Raw genomic sequence first — 25,832 nt, forward strand, 5'->3', positions numbered from 1 at the left:
GATTACCAATAATCAAAAAAGAGTGTTCTGGTGATTGTTCCCAGAAAATGAAAGCTCTTAGTAATCATTAATGGGAAAAATAACAACAATAACAGAGAGAGTGTAGAGCGAGAAGACAATTGATCAAGAGCGAGAGAGCCGAGAGCAGAATCGAGACTTGAGAGAGTTGAGAGTCTTCACTTTATATGAACTTTCTCATAGAAATTATATAAAAAAAGATGAAAAAAGAGCTAATAATCAATACTATAATTGAATAATCATTAGACTATAATTGATATACTTTAGATTATTATAATATAATTAAATAATTATTAGACAATAAATTAAATATATTAGATTATTATATTTAATTGAATAATCATTAGACAGTAAATTGAATATATTAAATTATTATACTATAATTGAATAATCATTAGACAAAAATTAGAATATATTAGATTATTATACTATAATTGAATAATCATTAGACAATAAATTGATATATTAGATTATTATACTATAAATTGAATATATTAGATTATTATAATGTAAACTTTATTGATTACAAAAAAAAATTGAATATTACAGTAGATTATTATAAAAAAAAATATTGAATATTTACATATTATAATAAAATATTGAATTACAATAAAAAAAAATTATTTATTATTCAATCCCTAACTATCTGGAGCCCGTCAAGGATACTTCCTTCGATTATGTCCTAACTGGTTACAAAATCCACATAATCGTGTGTCGAGTAGCCTGGTTCTGTCACTCCATCTCGTTGTGATAACGTTAACTTTTTCGGGTGTGTTTATGTTTATTGTGTCGGGTGTCAGTTTCAAATTTCTCAAAAGTTCAACAAAGTAATTTGAAGGATATCAAAGGAATAAATCGGAGCTGTCTAAGTTTTTGACAAACATTAGTTTAGAGGCATGGACTTGCACATGATGATGTTGATTCAGATATGGGTGGATGACGACAAATCTATCAGAGTTGCCTATAAATGCTCTTGCTCAGATAACATTTTCTTCAAATGCGTGAAATATTTCGAGAAAAAGAAAGCAGAAACAAGGGATGCATTGGAGCGTCAAGATAAACCCAGGACCTGTTGATCCGAATGTTTTGTACGACTAGTCCATATCATCGATCATATGTTGTATGGCGAGATCGTACTACTGGAGAAATATCTTGCAGACATCGAGAGGCAGGATTTATTCAATTGGATTGGCATCTGATCACAGCCTTGGTCGAGAGATGGAGGCTCGAGACGCATACATTCCATATGTCTGTTGGAGAGTGCACTATCACTCTACAAGACATAGAAGTGTTGTTAGGGTTACCTGTTGACAGTGAGCCGATCACCGGAGTGATGTACGATGACTAATTAGAAGTTTGTCAACTGTACCTCGATGCGACCCCACCTGCCGACAAGATTAAAGGATCGAGGTTAATTTAATATTGGTTAGGAACACAATTTCGTGATTCACAGATGAATGCAGACAAGGAAACCGTGATAAGATATTGCGCGAGATTAATTACTAAAATGATGGATGGAAGAGTCTGTTTTCAGATAAATCAAGTCATTTTGTTTCACTTGATGTTCCTGCCACTGTTAGCTAACCTCCATGATGCGGGGCGGTATTCGTGGGGTGGAGCATTGCTTGGCATGGTTGTATAGACAACTATGCAAAGCAACAAGACCTGAGGTTGAGAGATAAGCTGGGCCTCTCATACTTTTGCAACTATGGGCTTGGGAGCGATTTCCAACATGGCTCTACAGCTACATCATGTTAATGACGCTCAGTTAGTTGGACGAGCCTACGGTTCTCGGTATGTTGTTTTTAAATTCATTTAATTTTTATATCACTGATCTAGTTAATTTAATTAAAATAATCAATTTAAAATTTAGGTGGAGAGAAAATTGGTGTGACTAGGACAGCCACACATGTAGTCAACCAGTATAGATAATAGTTTGATCTGCTTCTGAACAGGTACATTACACTAAACCTAATTGATTATTTTTTAGATTTTTATTGTATTTGTCTTTAATATTCTCTAATATAATATTTTGTGTTTTAGGTTATTTGGGAGTCGTACAAAATTATTGTGCATACTCTGCCTAATTTTTGTACGAATGGTCAAAACATATGGAAGACGATGAGTCCTCTCATATGTTTTCACATTGGTGAGTGGCATCTTCTGAAAGGTGATGAGACAATTCGATTTTCAGCAGGATATCCACACACCTTGTAATACTGAACCCGTACTGGCATGATATTGGACCTAAGGACTGGAGATTGGTCTGAAAAGTTGCACAATTTGGTAGTGCGATGGCACTATCACATGCAAGGTTAATTGCAGTGGGGGTTTCTTTGAACAGTTTGACAAAGATGATCACTACACCAGAATATATTCATTGATATAAATATATTCACGAGCGCTACGTCACTCATCGGGAGCAGACTATGGGTCATCTGGTAAATGAATGAATATTTATCTAATTTTTTTAATTTAAATTTATTTTAATTATTTCTAATTGTTTATAATTCACAGAAGATCGAACAACAGTAGCTCGTGAGGTTTGCGAATGATCCGAACCAGGTTCTTTGACTATATGTAGTGACAACAAAGCTATATGGAGGAAATTCATTATATGTACGATATACCTATTGTTTCTCCACCAGCTCCTAGACGTAGAGAACCTGTTCGGGAAGAGGATGAGTTTGATGAGGTTGCACATAATGCGGAAGAGTTGCCCTATGACGACAGACGCAGAGTCAAACTGATTATGTTAGTCCGATGATGATTATGCCAGTATTTGGTTCAGGACATTATGATCAGAGGCTGGTCCTTCTCTTCATACATGCATGGACATGGTCAAGGGTCGTGGAGAGCTAATGAATTTTTAATATATATGAAGCGCCTGCAGAGGTACTAGAGCAATATCAAAAAGAACCCGAGCAACCTCAAGTTAAGTCGACAACGACAACCAGCTCGAAATTGACGACGTCCGCCTTGTGGGACACATTGATTTTTGTATATTTTTAATATAATAGAGATATTTAATTTACATTTTTTTATTTTTATGAGTTATTAATATTTTAATTTATTTTTTTTAGATTTATAATTAAAAATAATATATAAAATAATAAATATTTTTAGATTTTTTTTTATAAAATTGAAAAATTAAAAAAAAAAAAAAAAAAAAAAAAAAAAGAAGAAGAAGAAAGGATATAAAGAAAGAAGGTGGAATGTGTAATATTAAAAAGGAAAAAAAAGGAAAATTTGTCATGGTATTCCTGCTCTCGCTGTCTCTCATAAATCTCGCTCCTCGATTTGATTGGGAAGTTCGATGGCAAAAAGAGGAGAGATTCATTAACTCGTTATTTAGTAGGATTTGCTGAGATAGGACAGAATCGTTTGAAAACAACAATATTTCCTAAAAAAAAAAAAAAAAAAGAAGGTCAAGGTTCAAAATTCAACTATCTAAGTCAAATTTTCAACCCTCGACTTATTTAAAACAACAATATTTTTACAAATAGTTTGAAAACAACAATATTTTCCTAATATTTTCTAAAAGTACAATATCCTTTTAAATTTTCCCAAAAAAAAATAGAGAAAGAAGGGAAGTGACAAGAGGAGAAAGGAGATTTCTTTTTTTTTCCTTGCACAATTAACGAGGTAGACTAATAAAATACTTGTATACATATACATATATATAACGGCTTTGATTGTTATTACTTCTGCAGGAGCTACGACGTCATTCCTTGCGGCAACCACGGGAATATTACAGAACGATCTAAAGAGGGTCATAGCTTATTCATCTTGCAGGTCAATTAGGCTATATGATCTTTGCTTGCGGCATCTCTAACTATTCGGTTAGCGTCTTTCACTTAATGAATCACGCGTTTTTCAAAGCATTACTATTCCTGAGTGCAGGTTCGGTGATTCATGCCATGTCGGATGAGCAAGATATGCGGAAGATGAGGGGGCTTGCCTCCTCGTTCCATGTTCATGGGCAGCTTATCTCTAATTGGATTTCCTTTTCCAAAAAAAAAAAAAAGAAAAAAAAAACTCCCTAAATCTCTCAACCAATCAAACTCCAACTTGAATTCAAATCTCTAAACCACTTATCACATATTTTAAACCCAAAATAAGATTTTTTAAAAAAATCAACAACAAAATTCTCAATTATCCCAAAATAAAATAAATTGATTTTACCTTAAAATTTTTGGGACTTCACAGTAATGGTCATTATTTTAATATATGTAGAACATTCGTATTCTGTGCGTAACATATCACCTTAATTTCAATTTTTAAGATGTTATTTTCGCTTTTAAAACTTGTGTACTAATTGGTTTAAAAAGAACATAGTAGAAAAATTGGAAAAAGAAAAACAAAACAAAACAAAAACACTGTAAACTGTAAACGAAAGTCATAATTTCTGTTGTTTAATTTCTGTTCGTTGTCACGAAGCCGCGAGATTGGACCCGAACTTTCGGTGGGCTTCCGCCATAGCTATTGAAGCGACGTATTCAAAGATTCGGCGAAGAACTCCTTATTTTCGACCATTCCCCGTTGTCTGAAACTCCAATTTCACTCTCTCCAAGGAAATATCCCACGAAATTCTTTCGGGAAAATGCAATCCAAAGACTCGAATTCCCCAGAATTCCCTATCCCTTCGCCTAAGTTCCATACTCCGACCAATTTCCCGCCGCCGACTCATCGCCCTACTCCGGCGGCCAGCATTCCGTCCAACAACCGTTCTAGTCAATCCATAATCCTCTCACCGGTCCCTCAGCCTCAAAGAGTCTCTGTCGTCTCTCCCCCTTACCATTTCCAAGTCCCTTCCAAAAGAATCCATTCTCCCGATGATATATGCCACTTCCACGATTCCGATTCCGGAAGAAATTTTCTCGGTTTCATCGTCGCTCTTTCCGAATCAACTCGAGGCCGGAAAATTTCCGATCCTTGCTACCAATCCAACACCGTTAATTCCATCGTCTCTATTCTCGATACTCTGATTCGATGGATCGACGATATACCACCGGCGCATATGGCGTCTCGATATGGAAACCTTTCTTATCGGACATGGCATGCGCGGATGGTGGAAAACAGCGATTCTCTTATGCTTCGATTTCTCCCCGAGGACCTTCATTCAGCCACCGTTGAGACTGTGCCCTATTTCACTGATAGCTTCGGGAATTCGAGCCGAATAGACTATGGTACTGGGCACGAGACAAACTTCGCCGCCTGGTTGTATTGCTTGGCGAAATTGGGGACAATTAAAGAGGAGGATTACCCTGCTGTTGTCGTTAGGGTTTTCGTGAAGTATCTTGAGTTAATGAGGAAATTGCAATTGGTTTATTGTTTGGAGCCTGCGGGTTCCCATGGTGTTTGGGGCCTTGATGATTACCAGTTCCTGTCGTACGTTTTTGGATCGTCACAGTTGATAGACCATAAGTATCTGAAACCTAAATCCATTCACAGTCAGGATATACTAGACAATTTCTCGAATGAGTATATTTACTTCTCCTGTATTTCATTTATAAAGAAGGTGAAGAAGGGTCCATTTTCAGAGCATTCGCCATTGCTTGATGATATTAGTGGGGTGCCTAATTGGAACAAGGTCAATAGTGGGTTGCTGAAGATGTATAAGGTGGAGGTATTAGAGAAAGTTCCCATTATGCAGCATTTTCTCTTTGGATGGCTCATCAAATGGTGTGTATAATAGTTTTTGTTTCCTTTTTGTGTACTAATTAAATGGCTATGTTTGTCTCAAGTTTGTGCCCTCCATATGTTCCTTAGTATATAGAAATTTTGTTTTAGAAAGTTTCTGTAATGCAGGCTTATAATAATGTGAATCTTTTTGGCCATTTCTAGAGGCTATTCAAGTAAATGAAATCTATTTCTTTAGATCAATAACAAGCTTGATGCTCTTGCTTGTGAGTTATGCATTGTTCTCTTTAGAAAGAATAAAGTTTATGTTTATGAACAGTAATGCTTTACTGGCCTGAGCGTTGAGGCAGCTCCCGCTTGTGTTGGCTTTGTATTCATGGGAATCGAAATGGGATTGAACTTGTGTTCTGTTTCAACTTTTCATGGCTTTGCTCATTAACTCATGCTAACATATGAAAGTAAATTACTTGAATGGATTAATATAATGCCCTTCTTTATGGATGGGATGAATTGAAGGTGGTCTATGCAGGCTAAAGCTGAAGCTCCTAAGCGATTTAACTTCAACGAACAGCTTTAGAAACATTATGTAACTCTCTGGTTTCACTGGCATTGGACTGTGCATCTACATTGTATTACCATTTCTACACTGTGCATCATAAGTCATTATACGTTTCTGGGTAAAGACTTTGTTTGGGAGTCCGTCGATTTTCTTGTAGTAACTTGTCTTGATTAGTCTGGTTCCCAGAGTTGGTTGAACTTGTAACCTTATTGGTTCGAATAGTTTAGTTTACTATCTAGCAGATGTGACTGCAAGGATCTATCTGGCTATTTAAGTTTTGCAGAATTGTTCCACTGTTTTCTTAACAATATCTCAAGACATATTTTTTTCACTTTCCCTTCTCATTATCATCCAACGGATTGGATATAGAATTGGCTTTTCTGTTTTCGACCGTAAGCATTTTGCTAGTAGAAAGGGTTCAATTTGAACAGTGAAGGTATAAAAGAGAACTATTGATGATGATGAAATGACATTTGGACTTTGGGTTTGCCAAAGCCAGACATCATTCATAGCCAAGCTCCTCTTGTCCCTTTCCTTTTGACGTTGCATGTCCATAACATCTCCATATAGGAATTAAGATACAGCATCATCAAAGTGCTTGTCATGATTTGTTGACGACACACTCATTTTACACAAGAAGATTCGTATACTGAAAAATTACCTTCACTTTTTCTTCCTTTTCAGGAACTAGATAGAAGAGCTCGATTTTAATTTACAAAGGAATCTTTTCTGATGAATGTAGAAACTTGCTTCTTATTACGTGCTTTCAATATTTGGTTAAGAAGAAGAAATCTCTTTTCATCCTTTGCCTTACTTCTTTTTTGGGCTTTCTTTTCTTGTTTCCAAAATTAGGCCCAATCAAGGAGTCGAAGGGGATCCATGGTTTCACGAGTGAGAAACATTATTATTCTATAGACGTCGTATAAAATGTCACGTCGCTGGGCTCAGGAAAATAATGGAATCAAAAGGACCTGCCTTGTCTGTTTCCCCTCCTCTTTCTTTATTTCTTTCTTTCTGATTAAAGTAGAGAGAAGAGAACCAAACGGACGGTTTATATTTTATAACATTGGTTCAAAGGAGGAGGAAACGGGGTGTGGGTGAGGCTGATGAACGGCGATAATGCTGTGGGGAATGTAATAAATAATGAACTAAATTTGTGTCTTGTCCTTGGGTTTACTTAGTACCATAATTCAGTGTGATTAGGGAAATATACTTGTCTTTTTATGTGCATTTGAGTACCTGAAATTTTGTACCATAAATTTCTCAGAAGTTTCTAATTTCAAGCAATTTTCACTCTTTTATGCTTTTTGTCATAGCCTCCGTTTTCATACGGTTGCCTTTTTACGCCTTTCTCTTCTCAAACTTTATCTTCTCATTCAATTATTGATACGTCAATAAATTCCCTTCCAATTATATCCTACCTTTTGGTAAATGACTCTCTTTTTATTATTATTATCATTTATAAAGCAGGATTACGCGTTATTAGAAGTGAAATGAGGAGTTATTTTGGATTCAAGTGTTGGTAGAGTGGAAAGGAAAAGAAAAGAGTACTGTTTCCTTGTTTTTCATTGGTTAAATTATAAATTTAGTCTCTTTATTAGATATTTTTGAAAATTTAAAGATTAAATAGATTTACTTTAATCTGTTTCTCTTTTCCAAGTTGGTTGAAAGAAGTCAAGTCAAATAGGGTAACCCGGAAGATTTGAACTTTCAAATTACCAGCGTTGAAAAGAAGTCGTATGCATTAATTTACACAAGTTTTTACTGCCTTTCTTGTTCCACCTCCTCCCTCTCCAATCCTTGTCACCGACACCTGTACGTGCCCTTAGTAGGAACTTGAAACTTGAAACTTGAAACTTCTTCCTCCGTTTTCTTCTCTCTCTCTCTCTCTCTCTCTCTCTCACTCTCTCTCTTATATACAGTAAGTAACAGAGTGGTTATTTACTGGCTTCACTGCCTCAGTCACCTCAGTATTAAAAAAAAGTCTCATAAGGAAAAGGAAAGAAAAGTTAATATTTTCTGATATCGATGCCATGCCAGTAAATTTCAAGCATCTTGTTTACTTGTTATTGTTTTTGAAATAATTGTTTGTTAGTTTGTTGCTCATCTCTCTCTTTATCTTTCTACGGATCAGGAGAGAAAGAAAGGTTAAAAAAAAAAAAAAAAAGGAAAAAAAAAAAAAAAAGGAAAAACTAAAATAACAGTTGTGTCAATTCTTTGCGTCTTCCTCACAACTATGCAAACACACACTTATCCCGTTTGAGCATCTTCGTTTTTTTAACCTCCGACATACGATTACGTCTCTTTCTCAGTTTCTCTGTTCTCTTACACTTATTGGGTTTTCACCTTTTTGAATTTTTTGCTTCTCTGCTGCGTACTTACTTGCATTCAAGCTCTGGTTAGGTGGGTAGATAGCTCTCCCTCTTCTCCCTTCTGCTTTTGGTTTGTGTTTCTGTTCTCCGCCGTTTAAGCCGGTGAGTTTTCTTTTCTTTTTCTTTTCTTTTCTTTTCTTTTTTTTTTTTTCATACTTTTGTTTCTGCATCTTCATTCCTTCACTCACTCGATTTCAATATGGGGAAAGAAAATGTTTTCATTTTTTTTTTCCAAAATTAACAAAAATAACCACTTTGCTCCACTTACCTAGCTTCTTTTTCAGATTTAAATTATGGGGTTTGTGTTCTTTTTTAGATTTTGTCTCCCATACATTGGAGCGTCGCATTTGCTGCGTCCTATTCCTCTGATTTCTGGGTTTTCAGCCACTGAAAATTCTGGGTTTTTTTATTTTAAAAAAAATATTTTTTTTTCTTCACTTGTGATGTTTTGTATTTTACTTTTAAATATTTTGGCTCGAGTTTTGGTGTACCCTTTCTTCTTTTCCACTTTTGAAGTAGTTGATCTGTATGTATGTTAGTCCTTGTCTTTACATAGTTCCCTTGGTTTATGGCATAGATTTGATTTTAGGTCTGAAAACTTATGCTTTCGATGGTTGAATATCTTGGGGATTTTCTGTTTAATTTGGATCTCAAGCAAACCCTTTTCCTCTCATAAGTTACTGATGGTTTGTTTGATGTCTTATGCCTCAAATTTGTATGCGTAATTTGCTCTCTGGGTTACCCTAAATGTTGGACGAAAGGGGGTTCTTTTATCTTCCTGAAGAGCTAATGAGTGCCTTCCGGCAGCAATGAACTGTTTAATTGACTTTTGATTTCTGATTTCTGATTTCTCAAGCGGACTAGAGATGGCAGAGGGAAGTGATTTCAGGCACTGGGACGAGCTAATACCGGACGCTTTGGGGCTAATCTTCAGTAAACTTTCACTCCAAGATAAACTCACCGTTATTCCCAGGGTCTGCAAATCATGGGCCAAAGCAGTGCTCGGACCTTACTGCTGGCAAGAGATTGACATTGAAGAATGGAGCAGTCGAAGGCAGCTCGACAACGTCGATCGAATGCTCCAAATGCTGATAAATCGAAGTGGCGGATCGCTCCGCAAGCTCTGCGTTACTGGTCTTCATAACAGCAACATTTTCTTCTCCATCGCTGATCAGTAAGAAATTTAATTTTTGTGGATGTGGGTGAAATTGATTTTTAATGCCAGAAAAACAAAGGTCTTGGACTTTCTTTTATCTTAACAAATAAAATATACATACTAGCTATGAACATGAACAAGATTTGGTATAACTGCTGATGAAGGCCTTGGTTGGTACTGATTGTGGATTTGGTGTGTTAAATGGACTATTTTGATGTTGGTGTTTTGTTTTGTTTGTATTGCTTTTTCAAGTGCTGGTTCTCTTCAAACATTGCGACTGCCAAGGAGCAATATAAGCGATGCTGTTGCAGAACAAATTGCCGGAAGGCTTTGTGCAGTTACTTTTTTGGATCTAAGCTATTGTGATAAAATCAGTGCCTGTGGTTTAGAGTCCATAGGAAAGAATTGCAAAGCTTTAGTTGGAATGTGTCGTAACTTGCATCCACTACATACAGCAAGTATATCCTCCCCGGATGATGAAGCTTATACTATTGCAGCCACAATGCCGAAACTCAAGCACCTTGAAATGGCTTATCACCCTCTAAGCACCAAAAGTTTACTGACAATACTTTCAAGCTGCCCCAACCTTGAGTTCCTCGATTTGAGAGGGTGTTGGGATGTAAGGCTGGAAGACAAGTTTCTTGCAGAGAAATTCCCAAAACTAACAGTGTTGGGGCCTGTTGTTAGGGACGTCTACGAGAGAAACGAATGGGATGAAGGCTCAGACTACTCGTACATATCAGACGACGACTTGGCATGGGACTTTTCTGCAGATTACTTCGATGATGCTGGTAGTTTCGATGATCCATGGGACAATGAAGGCAGACTAGAGGGACTAGAGTTGAGATTTTATGAAGGAATAGATGAAGATAATGAAGCCTTTGGTTGGCCTCCCTCCCCTTAACTATGGAGAGAGATCTTGTTTTTGGATTTGCGAAATTGTTTGTTCTTTTTTTTTTTCTCCTTCCTATTTGGTATCAACTCGATGCTTTTAGAGCTTATGTGGACTTTGTAAATTCTCTAATAGAAATTGAAGTGTGAGTTTTTTTTTTCCTCTCTCTTACAAATGGATGAATTCTAAGTTTGTGAGTCTGCCATCGTCTGCCCTCCTTCAAAGTTTAGAGTAGAAAATATAAAAATTTTGATTGGTTTGTGTCAACGTATTACTCAAACAAAGTAGTAGAAAGTTGGGTGTTTGCGGCAGAAGAATTGTCATTGTCCTGCCTTTCCATCTTTAAAAAGGAACCATCTTCCATTTCGAAAGACTAAATGCAAAAATTAAATTTTGTTAGGAGTTTTTTTGTTTTTTTTTAGTTCTTTTGTTTTTAGATTTTGAAAATTAAGTTTATAAATACTCATCTCACCTCTAAATTTAATAAATGGTTTAAGAATTCAACTCTTTTACTTAAAAATAAAAGAAAGATGAGACTGATAATAAGAAATTGAGAAGAAAATAAGTTTGATTTTCAAAAATAAAAAACTAAAAGATCAAATGGCTATCATTTTGTAAGATAGTTTATAGTTTTATTAGATATGAAATTTATTTCAGTATCTAATAGATATATTAAATATTAAAATATCGAACATATTATAGATTCATTTATCATATAAATCGAAAGTTTGTGAATTTATTAGACATTGATTTAAAAGTGAAGAGACTCAATTTATCGAATAGATGACATTTCAAATGATTAAGATGAACTAGAGACTTTGAGAAGAAATAGTCGAAGGAAAATTTTGTGATTAAAAACCTAAACCATATGGTACAGATGAAGAGTAATAATAAAAAAAGAAAGGGTTAGTGGTGTATGGAGAACTACGAAAAGGAAGGGAATGTGTGTGTATAGTTTGTAAGTTTGTGGATTAGAGAATAAATTAATAATATAATAAAGGAATTAAAAGGGGGAGTCACGTGATGGCACGTGAGAGCGATCCTTGGGATCTTGTACCGGTGCCACCGTCCCCCAACGCCAACATCCCTAGGTATTAGAGTTTCCACGTGTTCCACTTGTGATTTTCATACTCTCCCATCATTTTTTTCTTTTCTATTTTTTCACTAAATATCTTTTTCGTCCTATTAATGGGGTTTTCAAATACATATCTTACAATATAATGTCCCATTTCATAACTATTTTGTTCTCACTTTTTCTTATTGTAATTTTCGAGTTCTTTAAAGAAAAAACTATAAATTAAGAATCAACTCGTTTAAGTCATTAACTATAAACAATTTTTTTTTTTTTTAGGATTACTTTTGAGAGAAAAGTGATAGCAGAAAAAAAAATTGAAGGTACAACAAATTAAAAGATAAGATACAACATCTACCTACGGATGATGGTCTTCAATCTAAACTCGTGAAATGTTGGTCCTCCTAGCGTGAGAAGTTAGCCAAAACATGAGCAATAAAGTTAATACTTTCCCTAGACTAAAACTAAAGCTAAACAAGAGCTTTTCGATGTAAGGCTCGAATGTTACTGACAAAAGTGTTCAACACATTGTTGAAAAGACTTGACTTTCAAACAATTTTCAAAGAATCATGAAATCAACCTTCACCCATAAAGAATAGATCCTTATTTCAACAACTATCGTAAGTCCACTGACAACACCTAAAACGTGTTATCTCACTTAACTTAGTTTAGGATTGTTCTTGTATTAAATGTGTTTATTTGATGATCTTGTAGGATTTGAGTATTAAAGAAAGCGTTGGGAAAAAATTAAGCTTAAACAGACCATTTGAAACTCTAATCCATCAACCGGTTAAAGCAGAGCGAAGACGACCAAACCCATATAATTTGCATTGCAACACTCTTGGACAATGCTACGTGATATTGGATGGCAATAGTTGAAATGTTGCTTAGCGTCACGATGCTCTTCGAAGAATGGTCAAGCATGTTAGAGAAGATGCCAACAAAGAACAGTCCAAGAGAAAGAGGTTGCCACCTCAGGTTGATTGTGCCAAGTCAGGGGAAAATGGCACGGTGGAAAGATAAGAAATAAAGGAAAAAGTTTGTTATGGTTTGTTATTGTATTCTTGTATAAGATTGTGCCACCTGTCCAATAGTTGTTAGGCATTATTTTTCATTCTTTATTCCTCCAATAGAGGAACCCTAATAAGGGAAAAATATGTATTTAAAGAAGGCATTGTGTCCTTATTAATACACACAATATTCAGAAAGGATTCTCACAAAATTCATTCTTCACCAAATTCTAACTTGGTATCAGAGATATCAATGGCAAACGTCGCTTCCACGGAACTGCAACTATCACTCCTGAGAACACTAAATTTAGCAATCCTCCATTGAATCAATTTCTCAACCAAATAACAAGCACCAAGCTGGAACGAGGAAACTTCATGCTATGGAAAACATTGGCCCTTCTTATACTCTGTGGCTATAGGCTAGAAGGCTATCTCTTAGGTACAAAACTCTACCCTCCCTGTAGAAGGAACATCAGTGAATGAATCGGGGACAACCAGCTCAGATCTCTCGGAAGGAGCATCGAGCTCTACAGGTGAGAATCTTTTAAATCACCTTTTATGATGCTTGGATCACTGCTGATCAGCTATTTCTAGGCTAGTTATCTAATTCGATGACACCAGAAGTGGCCGTCCAATTAATGGGGTTCGAAAATGCCAAAAGCCTCTAGGATGCCATTCACGCCTTCTTTGATGTTCAGTTGAAGGCTGAGGAAGATTACCTTCGTCAAGTTTTTGTTTACCAGATCCATCTTCTCCTTATCCACCTCCTGGGGACTCGACTTTGGTTCAACCCTACAGTCCATCCACTGATTCACCACTTTTAGCTAGTGGATCATTTAGACTGTCATCATCTCCTTCTCTAAAAAACACCATCTCTCCCAGTCAGTCCATCACCTCTACCTCAAATCAACCATCTAATTTAGCTCCCACAGTACCAGGTCCTTCAGTGCCATCCCAACCATCTCATCTATGATTACAAGAGGGAAGGTAGAAATTTTCAAACCAAAAGTCTGGTTTACAGCAGCAAAACCCGATTGAGCAATGACATAACCTACTCGAGTTAAAGATGCTCTAATCACTCCTCAATGGAAGGCGGCCATGAACAATGAATACAGAGCCTTGATCAGCAACAATACTTAGCATCTGGTACCTCCATCACCATCATATGACATTTTGGGCAATAAATGGATCTTTAGATTAAAGAAGAATCTTGATGGTTCAATAGAAAGGTACAAAGCGAGATTGGTGGCTAAGGGATTTCATTAACATCCAGGGGTTGATTTCTTTGAAACTTTCAGCCCGGTGGTTAAAGCTTCAACTATCATAGTTGTTCTCAGTATTGTTGTCTCTAAGGGCTAGGGAATTCAACAATTGGATTTCAACAACACATTTCTCAATGGAAATCTACAAGAAAATGTTTATATGTAACAACCCACTGGGTATGTTAATCCAAAACATCCTCATTATGTCTGCAAACTCGATAGAGCTATATATGGCTTAAAACAGTCTCCTCGGGATTGGAGCAATACTCTAGTGAATACACTGGTTAGTTGGGGATTCAGCATGTCAAAAGCCAATACATCCTTTTTTTATGTTTCATCATCGTGACTCTGTTATTTTTCTCTTGGTTTATATGGATGGTGTGATAATCATAGGCAACAAAAATCACCTAATATCTCAACTAATTAAGATGCTTGACAACAGATTTGCTCTAAAAGATCTAAAACGTTTTCACTATTTTCTTGGGATTCAGGTACACTACCTTAAATCAGGCTTCATGCTTAACTAGGCTAAATATGTGGAAGACCTGCTTCATAAGTTGGACCTAACCGAACTGAAATCGGCTGCCTTTCCTTGCACTATAGGTAAACACCTTTCCTTCACTGATAGCACGCCCTTGTCTGATCCATACTTATATCAAAGCACTATAGGAGCTCTCCAATACTTAACTCATACAAGACCGGATATCTCGAACATTGTAAATCACTTAAGTCAGTTCTTAAAGGCCCCAACAGATGTTCGTTGGCAAACGATAAAGAGGGTTCTTCGGTATATCAGTGGCACGAGACACTGTGGACTTTTGTTTCAACCGAGTAATAACTTAGAAATTTCTACCTTTTCTGATGCATATTAGGCTTCTAATATTGATGACATAAAGTTGATCACAGCTTATTGTGTTTACATAGGGAATAATCTCGTGTCTTGGTCTTCAAAGAAATAAACGGAAGTGGCACGCTTCAGCACAGAGTCTGAATACAGGGTTCTAGCGCATGCTACATCTGAAATCATTTGGTTACATCCACTAATGGCTAAATTACAATTCAAATCGACCCACAAATTGGTTTTATGGTGCAACAACATTAGTGTTGGAGCTCTAGCATCGAATCCTGTCTTTCATGTCAGAATAAAGCATATTGAACTTGATGTACACTTTGTTCGTGATCAGGTTCTCAATGGAAAACTTGAAGTCCGATATATTCCTTCATCAAACCAAATAGCTTATTGTTTGACAAAACCATTGACGCATTCTCAGTATTTTTTGCTTCAAACCAAACTCGGTGTCGTTGAATTCCCCGTGAGTTTGAGGGGGATGTTAGAGAAAATGCCAAGAACAATCCAAGAGAAAGAGGTTGCCACCTCAGGTTGATTGTGTCAATTCAGGAAAAAATGCCACGGTGGAAAGATAAGAAAAAAAGGAAAAGTTTGTTATGGTTTGTTATTGTATTCTTGAATAAGATTGTGCCACCTGTCCAATAGTTATTAGGCATTATTTTTCATTCTTTATTCCTCCATTAGAGGAACCCTAATAAGGGGAAAATTTGTATTTAAAGAAGGCATTGTGCCCCTGTTAATACATATAATATTCAAAGAAAAGATTCTCATAAAATTTGTTCTTCACCAAGTTCTAACTACGCAGTATAGATCAATGTACAGAGCAATGGGAAGACCAAATCGCAACAATCCCTTGGTTCTTTACGACACTTTTGACTTGATATAAATGCATTATTTCCTCATTTAAGTTCAAAACTCGATTTACTTGATTTATCATTTCTTCATTCCTATTTTCCATTGTTTTTTATTGTGTTTTTGCTACTTTGGGTTTGAGACTAATATTGGCAATTTAGAGCTTGATTATGGTGATTAATGGCTAAGATAAGTTCTCTGTAGCTTAGGATAAGGAATACACACATTTGTAATTAATTGTGAGGATGTGTGCAATATGGCTTACTTTTTGATTGCTTGTAATTCTCAATGTATTCTCTCTTTATCTCTTTCCCCACTTAAATGGCTTCTTTCTCTAGACTTCAATTTTAAATCCACGTTTCCTCGCCAATAGTTGCCGCTATTAGTTTCTCTCTTCAACTCGCTGACCAGATCCTTCCAACTGCAACTAAATCCAGCCAAGATCTAGTTGTCGTCCAACGATTACCAGAAAAAAGAAATGGGACAAAGTAGGGAATATTCGAACGATTTTCCTTCAATTTCGACGGTGACCAAACGATTCCAGTGATCTGGACGACTTTCAGCGATTTCGGACCTAGCAAAACCAATTTAGTTATGGTTTCTGCGATTTCGAACATACAGATGAATTTTTTTTCTTCTTTTTCTTATTAAAAATAGAATATATTATATATGGTTGAAATAATGTATTGTGTTCATCATATATACTGAAATATACATCCAGGTATTAAGATGGTTTGGGACTTAGGTTTTTAGATTTTCTGCTACATACTTTGTCATATGATATATTTTGGGGTTTATCACTAGTTTATATGAAATATATCGAGATATCGAAGTGAAAATTATATTATATATTTTGGTATAAATGATCAATGAATAAGGTTAACTTATATATAGTACAATGTTTATAGTATATATCATGTTATATGATATTGTCTTGGGGTCTATCAAGTATACATGTCTTATTGAATGTGTTGGGTTTTTCACTGCTATAAAAGATTTATATAAAATATCTAGGGAGTAAAATGTTTATATGAAATATATTGGAATACAGAAGAGGGAATTATCTCGTATACAAAGGTATATTTAAAAGGTTTATATGAAATATATTGATATATATAAATATATGTGATAAACAATGGAATGTATAGACAAATCAAAATACCTAAGGTACATATTATATTCAATATATATGAAGGTGTGTTTATGCTAACAATGGGTAAAAGACACAAAAAAAAAAAATAATGGAATATTTAAAAAATAACCATGAATCTGTCAGAAAAACCAACAAGTTGTCGTGAAATAAGTTGTATTTGATTACATTTCAAATATATTTCATATATTTGGTTAGAATATTTTAAAACATCTAATACAATGTTCTAAGATATGTTTAAAAATAATCATGAGTCCGCCAGAAAAACTAATAAGTTGTCGCGAAACCAGTTGTATTTTAGTAAATATATTTACCAATATATTACATATATTGGTTAGTGTTGGATTTTATGCCCTAAAACTCATAGATAGTAAATTTAAATAATTAACCGTTATCAATAAAGAGTTATTGATGTTATTTCAATAAATATTATTGATTGTATGGTATTCTATTTTCTCTTAATAACCCTAAATCCAATAAACTAACACCACAGGTTGTCTAATGAGTCTTGAACTGTATGTGCAGACATATAGGGATCATTGTTCAAGATACAACTTTAAGGGTCTATCATATAAGAATAAGGTTGGGTATCATATCCTTGTGACACTATGGATACGACCGACTTTATACTTGATATACAATCCAATATGTTTGTGTAGATGACATGTGAGTGTGGATATCCTATACAATGAGTTTGCATAAGACCAAACAGCTAAACAGTAACCACTAACTAGTTAAGTTTCTATTTCAATAGGATGATTTAGGCAATTTAATCTTAATCCTAGGTGTATTATGAACTCCTGTTCGCGAGGGATTGTCCTTTGATTTGTATGGGCGAGAGTGGAAAGTTTGCTGACTCACTAAAGTCTACCATTTTGGGGACAAGACCAAGTGAGGAGCTGGAAACATAATAATATAAGATGGATGTCGCTTCTTCTCGACTTTAGGGTAAGTAGATGAGTGTTCCTTTAAATGGTGTCTATGGGACTTGAACAAATGGTCTTACCCTCTCATTGGCCCGAGAGGGGTTTTTATTTAATAGTTGGAACATAAACAGGTTGTTTGTTAAAGGAGTACTAGTACTTAAGGATACAGAGTAACCAGGGGTAAACCGATAATTTAACTCAGGTGATATTACGAATACTCGTGAATGACTAATTTATTGTTATTAGTCTATATCCGCAGACACAAAAATATAGTGAAAATAGTACAGTTGTAGGTTTTTTGTGGAGTATACCCACAGTTAATGAATATCGATTAATTTGGTTAATAAGTTTAGCTAATTAATCCCATATTATTGGAATTTCTAATCTGTAGGTTCATGCGGTCCCCTTCCTAACTTGTAAAGGGAATTGAGGTAACTATGTCTTGAATTGAGTTTGAAATGTTCAAATTCACTTAGGAAAATGATATAATGTATAATGATACATTATAATATAAAGTTTATATTTTATTTAAGCTTTATAATATAAATTTAATGTTGGATATGTTTCAAAATTAATTTGTGGGAGAATTAAACATTTGAAGAAGTTTAAATATTAATTAAATGTGAATTGGATTCATATTAAAATGGATGATTAAAAATTAATGTATATTTGATGTACATTAAAACCATAGGTTATGAGAGAAATACAATTGAATATGATTCAAGTATGAGCTAAATTAAATATTTGATATTTAATTTGGTAATTAATTAACTATTAACCTAATTAAATTAAATTAATCGAATTAAAACTATAGGTTATGTAAAAGATGTTTCATTTAAATATGATTTAGATGAAATCATTAATTAAATAAAATAAAATTTAATTAATTATTAGATTTATTTATTTATTTATTAACAGTTAACTCCCATGCATGGAGTTAACAGGAACAATCCCACGTTTCACCATCTATCTCTTATTCTTAGATAAAACTCCTGCAAATCGTTTTGTAAGAGTGTTGGTTGTACTGAGATTTTATTCCGAGAACACAAAAGAGTTATGTATTCCCTTTTGCCTCTCGAAAAAAACCCTCCAGTTTTTTTCCCAATTTTGATATTTGTTTCCCACAAACCTCACATCAAGTTTCTTAGAGGATAGGGAGGTAACCTTCGTGGTGGTATTGATTTGGCCATTTCATCTCAATTGTCAATATAAGTAAGGCTTTTCATCCTCTATATATTCTTTAATTATATGCTTAACCTAGGTTATATTTTACAGAGTAACTGTTGATTGGTCCCTGTATTTTTCTGGAATTGCCCAGTATATGAGTATTTCAAAAAACTCAAATTAAAAATGAGTTTGGTTTTGTGTTTTTCGTTGCAATTAGAGCTTTCATCCTTACTGTTAGAACCTTTGCAAATATTTAATACAATGTTTTAAGGTATATTTAAAAATAACGATGATTTTTTGGTAAGTAAAACTAGTAATTTGATACATGAAATACGTTAAATGAAAAATAAAATCAGGTTAAATGCATTTTAAATCACAATTATGTTAGTGAGTTGTTGTTAAATTTGATTTATTGGGATTGTATATATTGTGATATAAAAGAAATTTACGATATATATTGGGAATTATGTTGAACATTGAGTCAACATCCAATTTATATATTGTGGTATATTTCATATATTGATTTAAATATTTGCAAATATCTAAAACAATATTCTAAGATATATTTAAAATAACAATACACTCCTAAAAAAAATAGTTGCTTGATACATCAAATTTTGGGTTGTATGTCCTAAAACTCGCAGTTTGTAATGTTAAACATATTCTATTATCAATAAAGATGTTATTGATGTTTATTCAATAAAATTGTTATTGAATATGTGATTGCACTTGTAAAGTTTAAATCCAATAAACTAAAGATCCATGGCTTATTTGAATACATGAACTTTATGTGGAGACATAAGAGTAGATCAATTCAGTAAATAGCCAAAACGGTTTATAGTATATGAATAACGTTGGGTACCTTATTTTGGTAACACTATTGGATGCGCCCCACTCTGCAATTGTTACAATTTGTTGTAAAGTGCTACAAACGAAGTGATCCTGATTCGTCCATGTATTGACATGAGAAGTGGAGGCATCCTATACAATGAGTTTGCATAAGATTGGACCAAGAATAAGTCACTCTTACTGTATAACGTCGTTTACTATTTCAAAGCAATTACCTAAGTAACTTGACCTTAATCCTAAGCTGTGAACTCCTGTTTATTCAAGATTATCCTTAGATTTGCATGGGTGAGGGTTGGCTCAACAGTGCTGGCTCAATAAGCCTTCTATTTAAGGGGTAAGACCAGGTAGATAGTTGAGACATAGGGTGCAAGATGAAATTCACTCCTACTCGCTTTTAGGAATAGTAGAGAGGTTGTTCCCTTAAGTTCTAACTTCGGGTCTTGAACAAGGGGACCCAACCTCTCGTTGGCCCGAGAGGGACTTGGTTTAGTGATTGGATCACAAACCAATTGTTCATTAGAAGATCAATGGGACTTAAGGAGCAAGATGTAATCTAGGGGGTAAAACAGCTTTTGACCCAGCCGTTATTACGAACAACCTGTGAAGGGTTAACTTACTAACCATGGTAATATCAAGTGAACATAATATGTCTACAGTGAGAGGAGTGCAACTATTAGGCTTTAGTGGAGTGACCCGGTAGTTAACGGATAGTGGTTAAATTAGGTTAAAGAGTTTAGCCGGTTAATTGCGGATCGTTAGAGCCCATGATCTGTAGGTCCATGAGGTCCCCCTACTAACTCACATCAAACTAAACCTTACAAGCGAATTTAAAGTGTTCAAATTCAATTTTTGGAGCAAAGTGTTAATATATTACAATATATTTAACCTAATGTTTAATTGTGAATTAAACATAAAGAGAGAGGAAATATGATATATTTAAATATCAAGATTATGAATAGTGATTCATATTGATTGGGATTAGTGTTGGATTTAATATTAAATTAAAATAATTAATTGTTTAATTAATTATTTAATATTAATTTAATTTTTAAATTGATTATTATAATTAATTTTGAAATTAAATGGAAATTGTCAAAATTGCATTAAAAGTCAAATTGTTGACTAGGTAAAAATGCAATGAAAGTGACCATGGTAATATCAAGTGAACATATATGTCTACAGTGAGAGGAGTGCAACTATTAGGCTTTAGTGGAGTGACCCGGTAGTTAACGGATAGTGGTTAATTAGGTTAAAGAGTTTAGCCGATTAGTTGCGGATCATTAGAGCCCATGATCTGTAGGTCCATGAGATCCCCTACTAGCTCACATCGAACTAAACCTTACAAGCGAATTTAAAGTGTTCAAATTCAATTTTTTAGAGCAAAGTGTTAATATATACAATATATTTAACCTAATGTTTAATTGTGAATTAAACTAAAGAGAGAGAAAATGGGTATATTTAAATATCAAGATTATGAATAGTGATTCATATTGATTATGGATTAGTGTTGGATTTAATATTAAAATAATAATAATTAAATTGTTTAATTAATTATTTAATATTAATTTAATTTTTTAAAATTGATTATTATAAATTAATTTTGAAATTAAATGGAAATAGTCAAAATTGCATTAAAAGTCAAATTGTTGACTAGGTAAAAAATGCAATGAAAGTGACCATGGTAATATCAAGTGAACAAATATGTTTACAGTGAGGGGAATGCAACTATTAGGCTTTCGTGGAGTAACCCGGTAGTTAACGGATAGTGGTTAATTAGGTTAAAGAGTTTAGCCGATTAGTTGCGGATATTAGAGCCCATGATCTGTAGGTCCATGAGATCCCCCTACTAGCTCACATCGAACTAAACCTTACAAGCGAATTTAAAGTGTTCAAATTCAATTTTTGGAGAAAGTGTTAAATATATACAATATATTTAACCTAATGTTTAATTGTGAATTAAACATAAAGAGAGAGAAAATAGGAATATTTAAATATCAAGATTATGAATAGTGATTCATATTGATTGGGATTAGTGTTGGATTTAATATTAAATTAAATAATTAAATTGTTTAATTAATTATTTAATATTAATTTAATTTTTTAAATTGATTATTATAATTATATTTTGAAATTAAATGGAAATGGTCAAAATTGCATTAAAAGTCAAATTTGTTGACTAGGTAAAAAATGCAATGAAAGTGACCATGGTAATATCAAGTGAACAATATGTTTACAGTGAGGGGAATGCAACTATTAGGCTTTAGTGGAGTGACCCGGTATTTAACGGATAGTGGTTAATTAGGTTAAAGAGTTTAGCCGGATAGTTGCGGATCGTTAGAGCCCATGATCTGTAGGTCCATGAGGTCCCCCTACTAGCTCACGTCGAACTAAACCTTACAAGCGAATTTAAAGTGTTCAAATTCAATTTTTGAAGCAAAGTGTTAAATATATACAATATATTTAACCTAATGTTTAATTGTGAATTAAACATAAAGAGAGAGAAAATATAATATATTTAAATATCAAGATTATGAATAGTGATTCATATTGATTAGGATTAGTGTTGGATTTAATATTAAATTAAAATAATTAAATTGTTTAATTAATTATTTAATATTAATTTAATTTTTTTAATTGATTATTATAATTAATTTTGAAATTAAATGGAAATGGTCAAAATTGCATTAAAAGTCAAATTGTTGACTAGGTAAAAAATGTAATGAAAGTCAAATTATTGACTTTTGACTTTGAAGTCTAAAAGTTAAATTTGTTGACTTTGGACTTTGAAAGTCAAACTTTGACCAAGTTAATAGAAATATCCAACATTTGTGAGTGGGAAATGTCAACTTTTGTATGGCTAAGTATTTTCTTCATTTGAAGACACTTGTCCCATTAAATCCCACTTTGAGTTAGTGGATTTTTTAGTGTTAAATTCTCATCAAAATCAAAATTGCATGTTTTGCATATAATAGGCTTTAAAAGAAAGAGCTCCTTGAATTTTAAACTTCTTGGCCATAGTGGAAATTGATGAGATTATGTGATAATCTCTTAACAAATTTCTCTCTAAGACTTAACCTTTTTCCTGTCCAAATTAGTCACTCACCGGATCCCACCATCCCGTTCTAAGGCTGAAGAATAGTCGGAAAGACTCTCGCAGTGGTCTACGAACCGTTCGTATGGAGATTGGAGCTAATTTGGTGAAGATTCAAAGTCTACAAAGGTTATATTCTTTTTCCCCTTTTACTTGTTTTAATTGCATGCTTATCTTTGTGATTAACCTAATTACTTTAGATCCATTTTTCTTCCGATGCGCATGTGTTCGTTCCATCATCAAATACATTAAATGAAAAATAGAATCATATTAAATACATTTTCTCTCTCCAATTGAAAATGGAAAGAATCTCAAATAATTAATGTAATATAATAAATGCATTGTTTCTCTCGAACATTAATATGCTATATATGGAAAATAGAAAGAAATCTCAAATACTAATTGTTTGTGAGAAGATTTGAGCTAATTTAGAGAAGATTCAAAGTCTACAAAAGTTGTATTCTTTTTCCCATTTTACTTTTTCAATTGCATGCTTATCTTTGTAATTAACCTAATTGGAGTACTTTAAATCAATTTTTCTTCCGTTGCACATGTGTTCGTTCCATCATCAAATTCGTTAAATGAAAATATATTTCCTCTCTCCAATTGAAAATGGAAAGAATTCTCAAGTAATTAATATAATATAATAAATGCATTGTTTCTCTCAAACATTAAAGATGCTATACATGGAAAAGCATACGATAAATGTATTTTCTCTCTCCAGCCGCCCACCTCAGAAGGGTAGAGATATCCAATTTTTCCATGGGGGCGGAGATTCTCCAATTAGGCGGAAAATGGGGGAGGGAGTGGGGAGAAAAAAATACCCATGAGTTAAACGGGGATGGGGACGGGAAATGCATTCCTCGTCCCTGCCCCCACCCCCGTCCTCGCCTCGATTAACTTATACATATTTATTTAGTATAGTTATCTAATATTATGTTATTATTATTATTATATAAATATTACATTTAAATTTCAAATTTGATTATTTATTGGGAAAGATAATTAATATGTTTAAATTGAATGTTTAAATTTAGATTATATACGTGAATAATTTGATTTATATTTATTTCTTTCTACTAAAAAAATTAATTAGCTTTTTTAGGCCAAAATTTGAGTAATTTACTTTTAAATTCAAATTTTCATATAAAACTAACCATAATAAACAATTGAGTGATAAAGTTAATTATTTAATTAAAATTTGCTCACAATAATGATTTAAATTAATTGGTTTTTTACAAAAAAAAAAAATAATAATAATAATGACGGAAAAAATTTTCCTGCGGGGAACCCGATCCCTGCGAATTCCCCGCAGGGAATCCCCACCCCGATCCCCGTGGGGAGTTTCATGGGGATGGGGAATGAAATGGGGAGCGGGGACGGGGAATGACATCTCGACCCCACCCCACCCGATTGACATCTCTACACAAGGGGTGTTTTTGTTTGAAAATAGTATTAAATTCCTTATATGAAAATGTCCAAATATTTAGATATTTATGAAAATAAATTTTCAAAATTGATTAAATCTATAATAATCCCTATTTACAAATCAGAAAAGTAGGTGTTATATTTACAAGGGATTAATATAGATTCAATCTCTTTTCAAAACTTATTTTCATAAATGTCCAAACTTTTTTATATTTTCGTATATAAGATTTAATGGATTTTTTGGATTAAAATAGCCTTGAATGTGATTAGCGACTAGAGAGTGAATGTGGTATTGGAAAAAAAATCAATATTTACCAAGCACCCTTAATGTAGGAGAGAGAAAATGCATTTATTTGTTGAGATTTTATTATTATTTTTTAATTAGAGAGAGAAAATGTATTTAATGAAATTTTATTTTCTATTTACGTTGGTTTCATTTATAACTTATTGGTTTATCTTGTGGATTCATATATATACCTTAGAACATTTTGTTAGGTACTTGAAAACATCCTAACCAATATATGAAATATATCACAGTATATAAATTAGAGTTTTACTCAATGCTTAACATAAATCACGATATAAACCAATATATCAAATTTATCACGGTATGTAAACCACATAATGGCTTAATATTCAACATAAATTAGAGTATGTATCATAAATTTCATTTACATCACATTATATATTAGTAAAACAATTCAATAGATCAAAATGTGTTTATGTCATAATACATGAAATCTAAATAATAATAATAATAAACTCTCATTTATAATACATATATTACAAATATATATTATATTTCCTATAAAGCTAAAAAAAGCATAGAAAAAGTGTGTATATATATATATATATATAAGGGTTTTGAGAGATAAATCGAAGAATATGGAAAATTGTGGGTATTTAAAAAATATTATAATTTAATATATTTTTCTTAAAAAGTGCATCTCATTTAAAACTCTTTTTCTCTTTCCTATTTAAAAAAACGTATAATTAATTTATCATTGGAGACTAAATAATAATTTAACCCTAATTTTATTGTAATATTTTTAAAAAGTTAGACATTCTCGTAAATGAAAAAAAAAAAAAGTTGAATATTAATAAAATATAAGTCCCTTGTTAGGCATGTGCAGAAAGACCTATTTACAATTTACTCGCATTTATGAGAAGACTCGGTGGGCTGAAAATGGGCCTATTTGAAAAACCCAGAAGAGGTTTCTGGGCCAAGAACGGTCGAACTCTGTACTGTTTTAAGCCCATCGTAGGCCCATCAGCCCAAACACCAGAACTACATGTACACATCCTCACGAAAAAGAGCAAACTTTTCATCATCTAAAAAAAATGAAAAGTTTTTAAAAGGGGAAAAACAATTTAAAACGGAGAAAAACCCGTGCGTGCCAGCTGCTTTAGTACATGTCAGGCTGTCAAAACCAAAGATTTCTAAAATAAAATAAAATAAAATAAAAGCTGTCAAAACAGAAGACGCACAGTTTTGAACATCTCTGAACCATCCATCTCAATCCAACGGCTCACAT

The 25,832-nt window shown here is 33.5% G+C and overlaps 2 protein-coding genes across 4 annotated transcripts; both read left to right on the plus strand.

Moving 5' to 3' along the window:
* Positions 1–4,393: 4,393 nt before the first annotated feature.
* On the plus strand, positions 4,394–8,387 carry LOC120085840 (serine/threonine-protein phosphatase 2A activator). Of its 2 annotated transcripts, none has more exons than XM_039042057.1 (2): positions 4,394–5,703; positions 7,073–8,387. In XM_039042057.1, the coding sequence occupies exons 1-2, from the start codon at positions 4,622–4,624 to the stop codon at positions 7,113–7,115; spliced, it is 1,125 nt and encodes a 374-aa protein (XP_038897985.1). In that variant the 5' UTR covers positions 4,394–4,621; the 3' UTR covers positions 7,116–8,387. The 2 variants fall into 2 exon arrangements, with proteins under 2 accessions (XP_038897985.1, XP_038897986.1); XM_039042058.1 differs by lacking the exon at positions 7,073–8,387 and adding an exon at positions 6,905–6,926.
* An 82-nt stretch (positions 8,388–8,469) lies between these two features.
* On the plus strand, positions 8,470–10,800 carry LOC120085841 (F-box protein FBW2). Of its 2 annotated transcripts, none has more exons than XM_039042060.1 (3): positions 8,470–8,623; positions 9,449–9,766; positions 10,001–10,800. In XM_039042060.1, exons 2-3 carry the CDS (start codon positions 9,459–9,461, stop codon positions 10,650–10,652), a joined length of 960 nt encoding a protein of 319 aa, XP_038897988.1. In that variant the 5' UTR covers positions 8,470–8,623; positions 9,449–9,458; the 3' UTR covers positions 10,653–10,800. The 2 variants fall into 2 exon arrangements, with proteins under 2 accessions (XP_038897988.1, XP_038897987.1); XM_039042059.1 differs by having other exon boundaries at positions 8,478–8,694.
* Positions 10,801–25,832: the final 15,032 nt, after the last annotated feature.

This window comes from Benincasa hispida, chromosome 9 (genome assembly GCF_009727055.1).
Source record: "Benincasa hispida cultivar B227 chromosome 9, ASM972705v1, whole genome shotgun sequence".
Taxonomy (NCBI): Eukaryota; Viridiplantae; Streptophyta; class Magnoliopsida; order Cucurbitales; family Cucurbitaceae; genus Benincasa; species Benincasa hispida.

Excerpts from the sequence above, each read along its gene's own strand:
- LOC120085840 (XM_039042057.1), top strand. The coding sequence starts at position 4,622 with ATGCAATCCAAAGACTCGAATTCCCCAGAATTCCCTATCCCTTCGCCT. Across the intron at positions 5,704-7,072 it reads TTTGGATGGCTCATCAAATG|GCCCAATCAAGGAGTCGAAG; the intron begins GTGTGTATAATA and ends TTCCAAAATTAG.
- LOC120085841 (XM_039042060.1), top strand. The coding sequence starts at position 9,459 with ATGGCAGAGGGAAGTGATTTCAGGCACTGGGACGAGCTAATACCGGAC. Across the intron at positions 9,767-10,000 it reads TTCTTCTCCATCGCTGATCA|TGCTGGTTCTCTTCAAACAT; the intron begins GTAAGAAATTTA and ends TGCTTTTTCAAG.